Source organism: Cryptotermes secundus, unplaced genomic scaffold (genome assembly GCF_002891405.2).
Source record: "Cryptotermes secundus unplaced genomic scaffold, Csec_1.0 scaffold1765, whole genome shotgun sequence".
Taxonomy (NCBI): Eukaryota; Metazoa; Arthropoda; class Insecta; order Blattodea; family Kalotermitidae; genus Cryptotermes; species Cryptotermes secundus.
Genome location: NW_019735486.1, coordinates 14009 through 27782, shown reverse-complemented (window position 1 = coordinate 27782; position 13774 = coordinate 14009). Strand labels below are relative to the sequence as shown.

At 42.7% G+C, this 13774-nt stretch overlaps 1 protein-coding gene across 1 annotated transcript in view; it reads right to left on the bottom strand.

The window, feature by feature from the left end:
• The window catches only part of LOC111869464, a 22482-nt gene extending 8967 nt beyond the window's left edge, over window positions 1-13515 (bottom strand). The window contains exons 1-3 of the mRNA XM_023861024.2: window positions 13419-13515; window positions 11655-11749; window positions 1802-2093 (exon numbers count right to left, since the gene is read on the bottom strand). Coding sequence (XP_023716792.1) covers window positions 1802-2093; window positions 11655-11736 — 374 coding nt within the window. The 5' untranslated portion in view covers window positions 11737-11749; window positions 13419-13515. The remainder of the gene's footprint in view (window positions 1-1801; window positions 2094-11654; window positions 11750-13418) is intronic.
• Window positions 13516-13774: the final 259 nt, after the last annotated feature.

Here is a 13774-nt window from a genome sequence, read left to right as displayed (position 1 = left end):
TTGCAAGCGGAAGGGGGTCACTTTCAGCACCTGTTATAAAGCACGGTATGTTTGTGTTATCTTTTTACAGTATTCTTATAAATGTGTGCATGTACAGAAACTGATGTAAGGGTATCAGCGACACGACTGCACTCTCGCTAGCGGTGAGGGGCACAGTAGTCGCGGAGAAACGTTCCATCCGCTCTACGCTGCTGCCCCGGTTTCCTCGATCTTTGAACACCCTGTATTACTAATTATGAATATATATATATATTTTTTTTAATGAATTGTGATTTCGAATATAAGCCGCGCCCCAGTTTTCCTCTTGAATTTTTGGCAAAAGTGTGCCGCCTATACATGCGTAAATACGGTATATGTACACATTGAATAGTTGTATCTTCTGTGATATACTCATATTTAGTTCTTTGAAAGCCAACCAACGTTTCCAGTTGAAGAGTAAGCCAAACACAACCCGGCAGAAAGCAGGCCACAAGCAAAGCTTTTCTTACTGCCTCCTTCAACGGCCTGCGCGGCGGCGTTGTATCCCAGAAGATATAACTCGTCCTAACAACCGCTCCGAGAACTCAGATCCTACACTGCGCTATATCCCAGAAGACAGAACTCTTCATAGCCACAGCTGTGAGAATCTCAGAACCTGCACAGCGCTATTTCCCAGAAGATAGCACTTTTCATAACCACCGCTGCGAGAACTCAGATCCTACGTAGCGCTATATCTCAGAAGACAGAACTCTTCATAGCCACAGCTGTGAGAATCTCAGAACCTGCACAGCGCTATATCCCAGAAGGCAGGACTCTTCATAGCCACTGCTGTGAGAACCTCTGATCCTGCACAGCGCTATATCCCAGAAGATAGCACTTTTCATAACCACCGCTGTGAGAACCTTAGATCCTACACAGTGCTATATCCCAGAAGATAGAACTTATAACCACCGCTGTGAGAACCTCAGATCCTACACGGCGATGTATCCCACGAGACAGAACTCTTCATATCCACAGCTGTGAGCACCTCAGATTCTACACAGCGCTATATCCCAGAAGACAGAACTCTTCATACCCACAGCTGTGAGAACCTCAGATCCTACACCGCGCTATATCCCAGAAGATAGAACTCTTCGTAATCACCGCTGTGAGAACCTCAGATCCTACACGGCGCTATATCCCAGAAGATAGAACTCTTCGTAACCACCGCTGCGAGAACCTAAGATCCTACAAGGCGCTATATCCCAGAAGACAGAACTCTTCATAACCACAGCTGCGAGAACCTCAGATCCTACATATCTACGAGTATATAATTTTGAATTATTTGAGTGTCAACGTTTACAAGCACAGTGGCTATGGAAATCTTTAAAGTTTCATTGACATAGATCCCAGCTGCATTAAAACTCTCAGGTGAAACTCATACCTGTTAACTTTCATGTAGCTGGAATCGGTACTAGTGAAAATATGCACAGACATTGATTATGCTGCTATCATGGCGCCATCAAATTACTGCAACCGTTCTTGCAGTGATAATCTGGAAGCTATAGAATTGGATTTAGATACGATTATGGCCTTGGCCCAGTCAATCTGGTTTTCTTTTTGTGGTAACCACCTGTGTTTATCTATGGTATATAAATAAGTACTAACGATGCATAAAACAAATCCCTACGGTTAAAGAAGCTGGTTAAAATGGAAAACATCAATCGGGAAAATGCATTTACTCCTCTGATTTCTTACATACAAAATATTTTAATAAATGTGTTCGTTTTCGCTACTTCACCTGAGCAGATATTTATGGCGTATGTGTATTGGAGGACCTTACCTGTCATCAAAGTAGAAACCGCCACAGTGGGACATGCGAATGATTTCAGTGTCAGTAGTGAGCGTACCACTGTCCAGTGCACAGCCACGTACAGTGATTCGGTCACCAGTATCATCATAAACACCTGCCAGCTTGATGCACGCCGTGGCAGGGAATAATCCGTTGCGTCCCTTGCGTCCGCCCATGCATGGCGCCTCCAGAATCCCAGCGGTGAAGTTATTGTGGAATGGATCGTCACACGCTGGGTAGTTTCCGTTCAGGGACACGCATTTGAAGCAGTCGATAGCGAGCCCTGGAGTGCAAGTACGTAATTGTACTTAAACGTGTAATATTGATTCATTTAGACAAAATTTTGCTTCCTGCTTGATACATCACTGCCAGTACATCCTTTACCGTACCAATACTGGATGACAGGAAGAAAACAAAATGTTTATCTCACAAAATTCTGAAACAAGGATGAGCAAATACACACTTGGGGTGGCATTATCAATTATGCTTGAAGTCTGTCTGCTGTCTAGGCTCATGCTTTGGATTGTAAATCAAGTTGATAATTGAGGCTTGGCCAGCACGTTATATGGTACACAAAGCATTCCTCCAAATCAATGTTTCACAGAAGTAATGTATGATATAACGTACATACGTGTACATTATATGGACATGTACAAATTGTATTCAAGTTATTTTTCTCTCTGGTGAACACTTAGTTAGATGTACCAAGATTCATTTAAGCCCTAATTACTATTAACCTTAAAACGCTTTAAAGGGAAGAAAATTACACATGGTACTGACAGGAATATAACACAATTGTCATATCCATAGTTTCATGAAAACCTGTTACAGAGCCCAAGATATTATGACATGATGACTGAACCCCCGCCCCCGCCTCTACGTAATGGCTCGCTTACACGTCATGCAACAACAGAGGAGCTGTTTGAGTCGGTGTCTTCTATGCGGTCCGTTCCGAGGCTATATAGCAAGGGATGTTGATGAACAGAATTTATGTATTCAAAATTTCTCCCAAATTTACTTCCGATAAGCCTCTTGTCCACTACGGGCAAACTATTCGAGAAGCTGATTTTAAGAAGAATCCAAAAACATATCGAGGAAAGAAACTTACTAAACTCAAGTAAGTTTGGCTTTCTATCACATCACAGTACGACACTTCAATGTATGAGACTGAGGGATGACATCACCCTAAATTTCAACAATAATATGTCGACAGCTGCTGTGTTTTCAGAAACCGAGAAAGCCTTCGACACAACGTGGCACTCTGGCCTACAATGTAAATTGTCAGAATTAGAATTTTTGAAAACTCTCGTTCAGCTACAATTACTCCTTTTCTCATTGAGAGAAAATTTGAAGTCTTCGTAGAAGGCGAATTTTCTACGCCAACAAAAATAGTGGCAGGTGTTCCTCAAGGTTCCGTCCTTGCACCAGTATTGTACAGTCTATATATAAATGATGCTCCCGCGGCACCTGGAACTCGTCTTGCTCTGTTCGTGGACGATACCTGTATTTACGCGCCAGAGAAACAAGAACGTCGTGTTCTTCGCAAACTGCAACGCGGGCTCACTACAGTGAATTCGTGGTGTGGGCGCTGGAACATAAAGATCAATGAAGGGAAAGCTCAGGCGATCTATATCTCCAGAAGACTTAAAGTCTATGACGATGTACTACAACTAAACGGACGAGACATTCAGTTTGTAAATAATTTAACATATCGTGGTGTCACCTTCTAGATGGTGACATGGAAACACCATATTGACAGGACTGTAGTCCAGGCCTTGCGCACGTACATAAGAACCTATTCTCTATTCAAAGGTTCGCGTTTAAGTACAAATATTAAAAGTACATTTTATAAAGATCTGATTATGTCAATTAGACTTATGCCTGTCCCCCCTTGGAGTATGCGGCGGACGCTCACCTCTTGAACTTGCAGCGCCTGGAGAACACAGTATTCCGAGCTGTTGGAGACCTTGACAGGTGCACACAAGTCCGCGAATTGTACATGGCTTTCAAAATTCCTTACGTATATGACTATATAAATGATTTGTGCAGCACACAGACAGGAGTAATCGTAAACCAGGTAAATCCAAATTTGTATGTGGTATTGGACAAGGAGAAGCCTTGAGTAGGAAGTACGTGTACAAAAGGCTTAAACTTGGTGGCGGTAAGGCCTACGGCAATTCAGCTGACTAACTGCAGTTTCAGAGTAGTTTCGTGAGTTAAGGCATTATCTGCTGTACAAGCCTGCTTTGGCAGAAAACCTCTCTATATTTTGTGTAAATATTGCTTAGTGCAGTGCAGTGACAAAGGGTCCATAGTGACCTGGATGCTGTAACAGCGCGGATATACTCGTGCTGAAACTGCAGTGCAACGAACGTAGCGTCTACATAAAAAGACTGATCCCTCCTTCGTCGAAGAGGAGGCCCAATTTCGAAAGACATACATATCTAGGAGAGATTAAAAATCTTGTCCTTGGATCTCGAGAAGACTGAAGCCAGGAATAACTGTGCTAGGGAAGGCCAGTAGCAATTTAACCTATTGACCGACCGACAGACTTTATGTGTGCTGTAGTTACAGTGATCTTTAGTGTTTGTAAATTAGTGAGAATGTTATAATTACTTGTAGTTACGTGTTATAAACGTTCAATAAATCCAATTATCAATCCAATCCCCGTGCCTAGTAAATAACGCGTGACAATATAAAAGCAAAATTTATTAGTCATGAGAAAAGAAGTCCTTAAAATAAATTACAGTGAGTGAAACTTACATACAATAGTACTTGCATAATATACGAGTATAAAGGTCGTATATGTAAACCAAGTTTTATGAAAATTCTTCAAATTTCTAAAAATAAAAAGTTAATTTAAACCCTTACATGAATCAGACTAAATAAAAACGAAAACTAGCTGAAAATTTTAGTGGAAATCTTCATTAACGTCGTGGCCGAACTCAATCTCCCTCTGTCGTCATATTTGGTTCGTGTACCAGAAGTTTCCTCAGGGTTTAAATGAGTTTGCTCGAAACATACATTTGCAGGACTTTGACATGGTGGGTAAAGTCAGTGAAGGATTACGGAGGATAAGTGCTACATAGAAAGAACTGCTAATGAACAGGTTACAGAATTATCAATTTCGAAGTCGAAAAGAGCACATTTGTTTCACAGCACCCACAGAACTAATACTATTGAACACCCCATCATGTTCATATTACAACACTACTGCCATCAAGAATGAAATGCTACTTCAAGCACTATCCTGTCTGGCCTCTTACAAGATGAATAATCTCTCTATATTTCTTGGCTTGCAGCCATACTGCTACATAACGCTCCTTAAGATTTACACTTTGGTTCTCAACTGGTCACTTCGAATCTTTTTTGCTACGAAGTTTCCATCACTTGCCGATCTCCGAAGCTACAGATTTGCCTCTCCTCCGAGACCGATGTTTTGCGTGACATTCATCTGAATGCAGGCAATGAGGGTTACGGTACTGATCCATTTCCACAGTACCGCCGTTGATGCCAACCGTCGAGGCGTCTATCCCTTCCTTAAAATTACCTTTTAGCTTGTGTACCTAACTAATTTACAGCAATGAGACTGTCAAGGTTTCGTCGCTACCAGACCAGCGTGAGAAAACTCAGGCTGGAACCCTATATAGGTCTGTTATGGATTCGTATGAATTCATTAGGGCCACACATGTCGTAAATAAGAACTTAAGCTAATTAAAGTCAATAATTGGTCGGTCACAAGTTACCCCTACACCATGAGCGGCTCAAACCTAAATGCCAACCCGACCAGAAATTCCGCAACCCCCTCCCCATTAAAAACAGCTTAGATTTATCAAAATATTGTCTACAGTTAATAATCCGGAATTCACAGACTGTGATGTTAAGAAAATAGTCAAAGAAACATCCATAGAAATACAGCGTCATCCGGTCACAGCATTCGCAATGGCGTTGCCGAGTACCGTTAACAGAATCACAAACATTACCAGCGCTTGCAATTCACAGCCATGTTCACATTCTTACATAATATACTGTTACGATTTAGGGGTGACTGTAGATGGGGTACTGATTGATAAACAGATTTATTGACAACTTACTGGTCGTAACTACAAATAACTACAACAATATCTCTGATCTCCGAACTTTACAAATCACAAGGACACGCCAGGTCTTCTCGGTCTTTAACAGTCTTATCTTGGCAACGGATTTTAACATAGTAAATAGTATAACAGTCTCACTGCAATTACAGCACACATAAAATCTTCCCTCCACAGCCGGACTTTCAACTACCTGGGTCAGAGTCAAATTCAAAGTCACAATCCGACTGACGGTCAGTCAGTCAGTCAGTCAGTCAGTCAGTAAGTCTTGGTGTCGAGCCCCAAGATATTTATTACTGCTTGATAGTTACGGTCTTGTTTTTTTGGGGGGGGCGCCCTCCCTGACGAGGGGACGGGTATGTCGTTTGTACATGCTGCTGGCTCTTGCCAGCGCAGTCTTTCTTGGGTCCGAGTCCCTTGAGACTGCGACCATATTTTACTGCCTCAGATTTGAGACTTCCTTTTTCGTCACCTCTTACCACTCGCAGGGTCATTTGCGCAGTGGCCATATCTTAACCAATGAGGTTTATCCGAGATTCGATTATTGCTAATAGAAAACTGCCTGGGTCGCTCCAATTGCCTTCCTTGTAACCCCTTTGCACGGATTGAGTATAAAACACAGTAACAGTAACTCTATTATTGTACAGGAGTGTTTACCGCGCCGCTGCATAGCAACTGTTTCTGTCTCTTGTTTGTTTCGAGCTCTTTGCCTAGCAACGGGACCATAGGCCACAATATTTAAATGACCGTCAATTACAGAACAGGCTGGTCTAGGGGTATCACTCTAGATTTGTATTCTGGAGGTATTCGTTTCTGTTCTCGGTCTGGACACAGGCTATCCTAAATGAGGTCCTTTGTGGGTTTCCTTGTTCAGTCCAGGAAAATGCTGGAATATGACCCTGACCAGACCAGGGCCGTTTCCGTCAAAATTCCTTCAAATTCATCATGTACCAATCGCCCTCTCTTATGCTATGAAGTCTGGATACTGACATCATCGTGAAATTAACCACAGCAAATTTTCTGCTACTCAATCACGATCTGTACAAAGAAGCAACAGAAATTAATTTTCATATAGCAGAAACAAATATATATATATATATATATTACTCGTATAAAAGCATACAGGCTGGATCGGCAAGGGTTATAAATGTCATAATAAGACTATGGCGAACTCTTCAGCTATAGCAAACCCACAATACAGTCCAGTGTCGCTGTTCGATATTACTTAATAATTAGTAAAGTTGGTAGGAAGTGAAAACTAGAGGTACACTGAACGAAGAAGCAATTAACATTAAAGCATTGCTTCTCACTGTTACTACACGCATTCGCTTTCAACGCAGTCTAAAATCAATAAAGACAGTTTTCTCTAAATCTCAATTGTGTTCCAGAGGCCATTGTTTTTCTTTTCGTTGTTGTTGAATATGCATGTTTGAAAATGCGCACGTAGCGTCACTTTTGTTTAATTATTTCAAAAACTATAAGACTTGCGATAAAAGCACATTTGGAATAAAATATGTTTTCTTTTTCTTTCACCTTTTGTTCCAAACATGGTTTTTTTTTTCGATAAACATTTAATAAGATGCGCTCAGAAGTGCATGAAAATCGTCATGTAGAATGGTCCCTAAACTTTCCCGATAAAATTAAAACTGTCCAACAGTTGGTCTCTAAATACTGTCATATCAAATTTAATGAAAAGTCTACCCGTTTTATTCGAGCTGTTTCATACGTATGAATGGACGAATTGAGCGAACTTGATGTACGTTCCACATGGTTGCGAAGCAGCCTAAAATGAGGTTGTAAAATGTACCGCCCAGGATACCGCTTGGTTCTCCTGTGCCTGCCCTATCCATGAGCACAGCACCACGCGTTGTAAGGAGCGTCGAGGAACGCCGGCATGTCTACTAGACACAAGTAATGAGGTGGTTGTCCCTACGGACGTAACTTGTCATCTCGAGCCATGCATTATTCAATGTACGGGATTCAGAAATAAGTTCAGCAAGCGGCCTGTTATGGGAAATATACGGTTGACTGGTTGACACTTCTGCGTCACCCTTCTGGGTTTAATAGTCTTTCAAACTAATGATAAGGTTTTCGGTGTTCCTTTCTAGTCCTATGGTAAAGCAAAGACAATGTATTTACATATGCACCAGCCGTTTCCTTTCAAATCCTTGCCAATTCAACGTTCTCATCAATCGTCTCAATGAAAGAAACGTATCAATGTAACTGAGAAATCGCCATTTAAACGTCTCTCTCTCTCTCTCTCTCTCTGTGTTCCCTCTGTCTGCTCGCTTCATAACAAGCAATCGGATCTACACGACGCAGAGTCAATATCTGTGGCGTGGCGCTACCTACATAATTAACATGCATGTACCCTGGTGCAGACATGAAGGGGCTATGATTCCATGTAACTGTTGGATGGATCAGCCGAACTGGTATTTGTGTTTTTCACCCGAACGACTGCGATCGGATGCAACCATTCGAATAGTGGCAACCGAAAAAAAAAATATGTGAAACATGGGAATCGAATGAAAGCATCCAAACGCCGGCAACATAATTAAACTATTCTGGCAGTAGTGTATAGCGAGGAATAGTCCTGTGGCGATTTGTGCAATTAAACATACCCCTAGTAGGGAACCAAAGTTTCACCATGTTCTGATGTTAGTTGGGGTGGGGAGATCAATGAAAACAGATCCCCCCCCCCCTTTGGCACTACAGCCCCAGTGGGCCTAGGCCTACCTCCATGAACTTCTCCGTTCACTTTCGGTTTTTCTAGATCTTACACATTCGGTAGGACTCCTTGGACGGGTGATCAGGTCGTCGCAAGGCCTCTACCTGTACACAAACACAGAGAAACACACACACACACAAACTAAACATCCATGCCCTGAGTGGGATTCGAACCCACGATCCTGGTTTCCAAGCGAGCGAAGACAGTACATGCCTTAGACCGCTCGGCTACCGTGACCGGCTGAAAACAGAATAGCTATCACAAATATATGAGTATCAGTCTTGTATGAAATAGGCTTATGTGTTTATTTATTTGTTTGACGGCCTCTGTGGTCTAGTGGCCAGAGTTCATGCCTACAGATCCAGAGGTCCTCGGTTCGATTCCCGGCGCTACAAGATTTTCTGAGAAGTAGTGGGTCTGGAACGGGCTCCACTCAGCCTTGGAAGGTTAATCGAGGAGCTACTTCAAGGGAATATCGGCTCCGGTCTAGAAAACTGAGATTAACGGCCGTGGGGATCCGTTGCGCTGACCACGTGATACCCTCTATCGTAAAAAGTTTGAACTAAGTTTGCCGAAAAGCAGCGGTCGCTCGGTAGGTATAGTTCGCTTGCAGATTGCAGGCCACGGAGTTTGTTGTAGTTTTTTTTTATTTACTTATTTATTGCTAATGGCACAAAGAAGTACACTAATGATTTCACTATATGACTTATTTCAATGTAGCCGATTAGCTATTTGTAGATCTAACTTAGAGAAACTTCGTGGGTTCTACTTCTACACAAGCCGGGGTAGTTCAGTCGGTCAGTATCGGTCGGCTAGCTGCAGGCTGGACCGCCGAGAGTTTCCATTACAACAGGCATAGACCAGACAAGAGGTAAGCTGAGATATCTCAGTCAGTATCGGTCAGTATTGTGACTGCCTACGGGCTGGACCCCACTGGGGTTCAATAATAAGTGGTGTAATGGAGTAGATCAGACAATATAGTGACCGACAGCCGGTCACGGTAGCCGAGCGGTCTAAGGTATGTACTGTCTTCGCTCGCTTGGAAACCGGGATCGTGGGTTCGAATCCCACTCAGGGCATGGATGTTTAGTTTGTGTGTGCGCGTTTCTCTGTGTTTGTGTACAGGTAGAGGCCTTGCGACGAGCTGATCACCCGCCCAAGGAGTCCTACCGAATGTGTAAGATCTAGAAAACCCGAAGTGAACGGAGAAGTTCATGGAGGTAGGACTAGGCCCACTGGGGCTGTAGTGCCAAGGAAAAAAAATAGTGACCGACAATTGGCCTGACGTTCGGGATTCGGTTGTAAGATATGAAGTGGTGTATATCATGTTAGTTGAATAATCGGAGTTAGATTATAAGATGAGGCTGCGAATTTTCATTTTGCCATAGAGTCCAGACTGGGCCTGAGGCCCACCAAGCCTCCTATGAAATGGGTACCTGGGGCTCTTTCCCCGTTAGTAAAGCGCCTGGAAGTAGAGGTAACCACTCGCGTGTATCTAGTGACAGGGTTAAGATGGATTGAGCTACTTGTGTACCTCCGCTGCATTTCCATTCCACCGGGGTAGCTGAGTCAGTATCTTGGATCAGTTTTGGTTAGTATCACTACCAATAACTCATCCACACTCTCCCCCATTATTAGGATAGCTGACGCCGAATTGAGAGTGTCATAACTACAGCGGAAGTTGTTAAATTCGACCGAATAAGGCGAATAGAATTATTCGATTTTTTTAGTGCAATGTTCAAAGCGAATATATTCATTCAGTTGTTTCTTGTAAATATACAAATTATTCGACAGCTTTCAATAGTCAAATTCTTCGATAGCTTCTATTCGATTGTGACCTTCTCTACACTGAAGTCGATGCCTTACAGCCTTCCCTTTAACAAATAAGCGCGATACACAGTACGTTTAGAAACAAGGGTAATTTTAGCTAATGAAAAGTAAACATTTACAATGTAGGCGAATTTATAGAGTGGACGTAAAGTCTAGCCAACAACTACACAACCAACCAATCAAGTAACCATCAAAGTCTCTAAGTACGAGCAGTTAACTAATAAACCAACCATCAAAATAACTCTGTTACGATGTTTGCCCTCTCCGCTTTGTTCAAATTCATTTATGCTGTCGACCAAGAGCTGTATTCCTCTTGAAGGCTGTTTTGGCGATCGTATTGAGAGCTTTTGGTCTCGGATCGCTCGAACGCTGATGTGGGTACGAAGTGTGGACGCATGTCAGTGTTTCTGAGTTGTGTTGTTCTGTGAAGGTAATTCTTTGCGACAGGCCCATCCCTCGTCCAAGAACACCTACAAACTGTCAAAGCATTCGTAATTTAAGAACTAATTCTGAATCGAGCAAGCGACAGGACCGTGAACACGTGAAGAAGAATATGGGTTTCTCTACTTTCAGGTGAAAATGGGACGCTTGTGTATGCTACTTTTTTTTTTTCATTGGCGCTACAGCCCTCACTTGGGCCTAGACCTATCTCCATGAAACTCTCCGTTTCACTTCGGTTTTACAAGATCTTAGACTTACAGTAGGACTCCTTGGGCGGGTGATCAGCTTGTCACAAGGTCTCTACCTGTACACAAACACAGAAAAACGCACACAAACCTCCATGCCCTGAGTGGGATTCGAACCCACGATCCCGGCTTCCAAGCGAGCGAAGACAGTGTATGTTACTTACACCTATTAATATCCTCCCTGTTAGAAGCGATGTGTTGCATGCATACAGAAACGATAGTTCTTGCTAACGTGCCTTATTCAGCTCCCAGCCCCAAATTTGGGCCGACATTAGATAACATGTAAGCTTTTCGCTCCTATGGTGTGGAATGGTTAAAATCCTTCCCACATATCTTCACAAATTTCCATCTATATCATGGTCACCCAAGTGTCTGCTTACAATTAAGTATTTAATAAAATGGTTGTATGAATCTTTTGCCAAATAAAGCGCATTATGTAACTATCCTCATACCCTAATTGCAGTATTATTATTCACTTTGGAGATAATTCAGGTTCCGTGACTTACCAAACTCCAGGGTTGCTAGCACCATCATGATGAACAGAGACAGCCATCTCCCCAAAATGACAACCCCGGCAGAATGCGACATAGTAGTGCAGCATCTGTAAAATAGCGTCGTCTGCATTACGTCACAAGAGTGACAAAATATGAACACTCTGTGTCGTAGCCAGTCCCGAAACGAGATGCACTGGACGATGTCCAAACGGATGTTTAGAATGTAAAGTTAAATATTTACTCCACGCTGGATTGATGGTCTATGTTGGTGCAGCACGAGGCTCGCTGTAGCATCGCCCATAAGTTAGACAGAAGCAACACTGCAGCCAGTATCATCTGCAGGGGTTTATATGCGTAGCAGTGGGTCAGTTTCCCGCACCAGGTACGTGTGTTGTATTCAAGTCAGCTTCTGGTATTAGACATAAATGTTTTAGTTGTGTAAACTTCTGAATTACAATTATTGCCATGCAGGTAGTAAGACACTGTAAGCAGATGAACACAGCAGGTCTGTTTAGTTAGTTCCTTGTACATAATTTGACGGTCTACGGGATGCACGTCCCGGGTTCGATTCCCAACAGGCAAGGTTTTCTCTTCTCCACAGAGTCCAGACCGGGTCTCAGGACCACTCAGCCTCCTATCCAATGGGAAGCGGGGGCGATTTCCTCGGGGATATAGCGGCCGCGGCGTGAAGTTAACCATTCACCTCCAACTAGTGCCGAGAGGAGATCTACACATTCACTCTCCCATATGTCTTCATGGCTTAGTGCGTAATTATCTAAGCATGGGAACACCTTTTGCCATTTACAGAATTGCAAAATTGGAATGTGATTGAGAGTACAGAAATTTTGGGGTTTAGTGTACTCAGTCACGTCAGCGCCGCGCCCACCATGCACGAGTCACGCCAATGTATCGATCCGTGAACAATCGATATCGTTTCCTCATTTTCTCTGCAACATGAACGTGACGAACATAGGTAAAAAGTCTTTCAGGCCAAGAACTGTTACGCCATTCGTTCTTCAAAATACTACGAGTTCAGAAATATAAAATATTAATAGTTTTTGTGGTTGTGAATGGTGGTCTCTTTACGCTGAGGAAAGGATATTTATTGCTAATATTTGAAAAACAAGCGCTCAGGAAAATATATGAATTACAGGGAGATGAAGTAACGACGAAATAACATTACCTACACAGGGACACGATATTGTTAGGGTGATAAAATAAAGGTTACGATGAGTAGGTTATCTAGCTTGGATGAGAAGAATAGAATTGCTTACATATTTTCTACAGATATGAGACTGATAAGGAGAATGGAGGATAACATAAAATAAATTACATGCTGCAGGAATAGGTCGTGAGGATATGAACTCGGATGAACTGGCCAAAGATAGGTACTAGTATTAGTAAACTTCGAGCCATAATGTATTCTTCGGGTTCTATTGTCGGTCAGTGAGTTTGTATGCTCGATCCATGGTCTATCTAATGACCATAGTATGCTGGCCTGTAGCCTAGGGACTATCGCAAACAACGACACAAGTCCAACTAATGACCTGGAGGAGATTCTCCCAGTATACGGTAGTTGTTCGTTTGACTCGACAGTTCGAGTGGTCGCGTCCAGAATTATCTTTCATGTTAAGTAACAGTCTCACCCATTTGATATAATTTTAATCGTGCACCAGCATTATCAAAAAAGCAAATGAATAATATAAAAAATGCCGGCAACATTTACGGGCGAATAAATTGACTGTCAACATTACGATGGGCATTGTTGAGGCTTACCCGTCTCAGACGCTAGACGCCCGCTGAAGCTGTCACGCAGCACAACCCAACAATCACGTGTGCCTGCCGGAGTTTGCATGCGCTGCTTTAGTATTCTTTGCGCAGAGCCACCTCTTGGCGACATCCTAAATTAGCTCCGACCGGCGTCGCGACCCCTCCAGGGATGCGCAAACTGCAGTGTCATTCGGAATTTTATGTAAAGCACCGACATATGATACAGTGATCGTTTGAGATTGTGTCTTCAGAAATTTCTTTTTTGTTGTTGACCAGATAACTTAACATCGTGTGTCGTACTTAAACAGCTTTATCAACAATGCACGAGCGCTGTTAGCTTTACCCAGAGTGTGTGTCTGCCT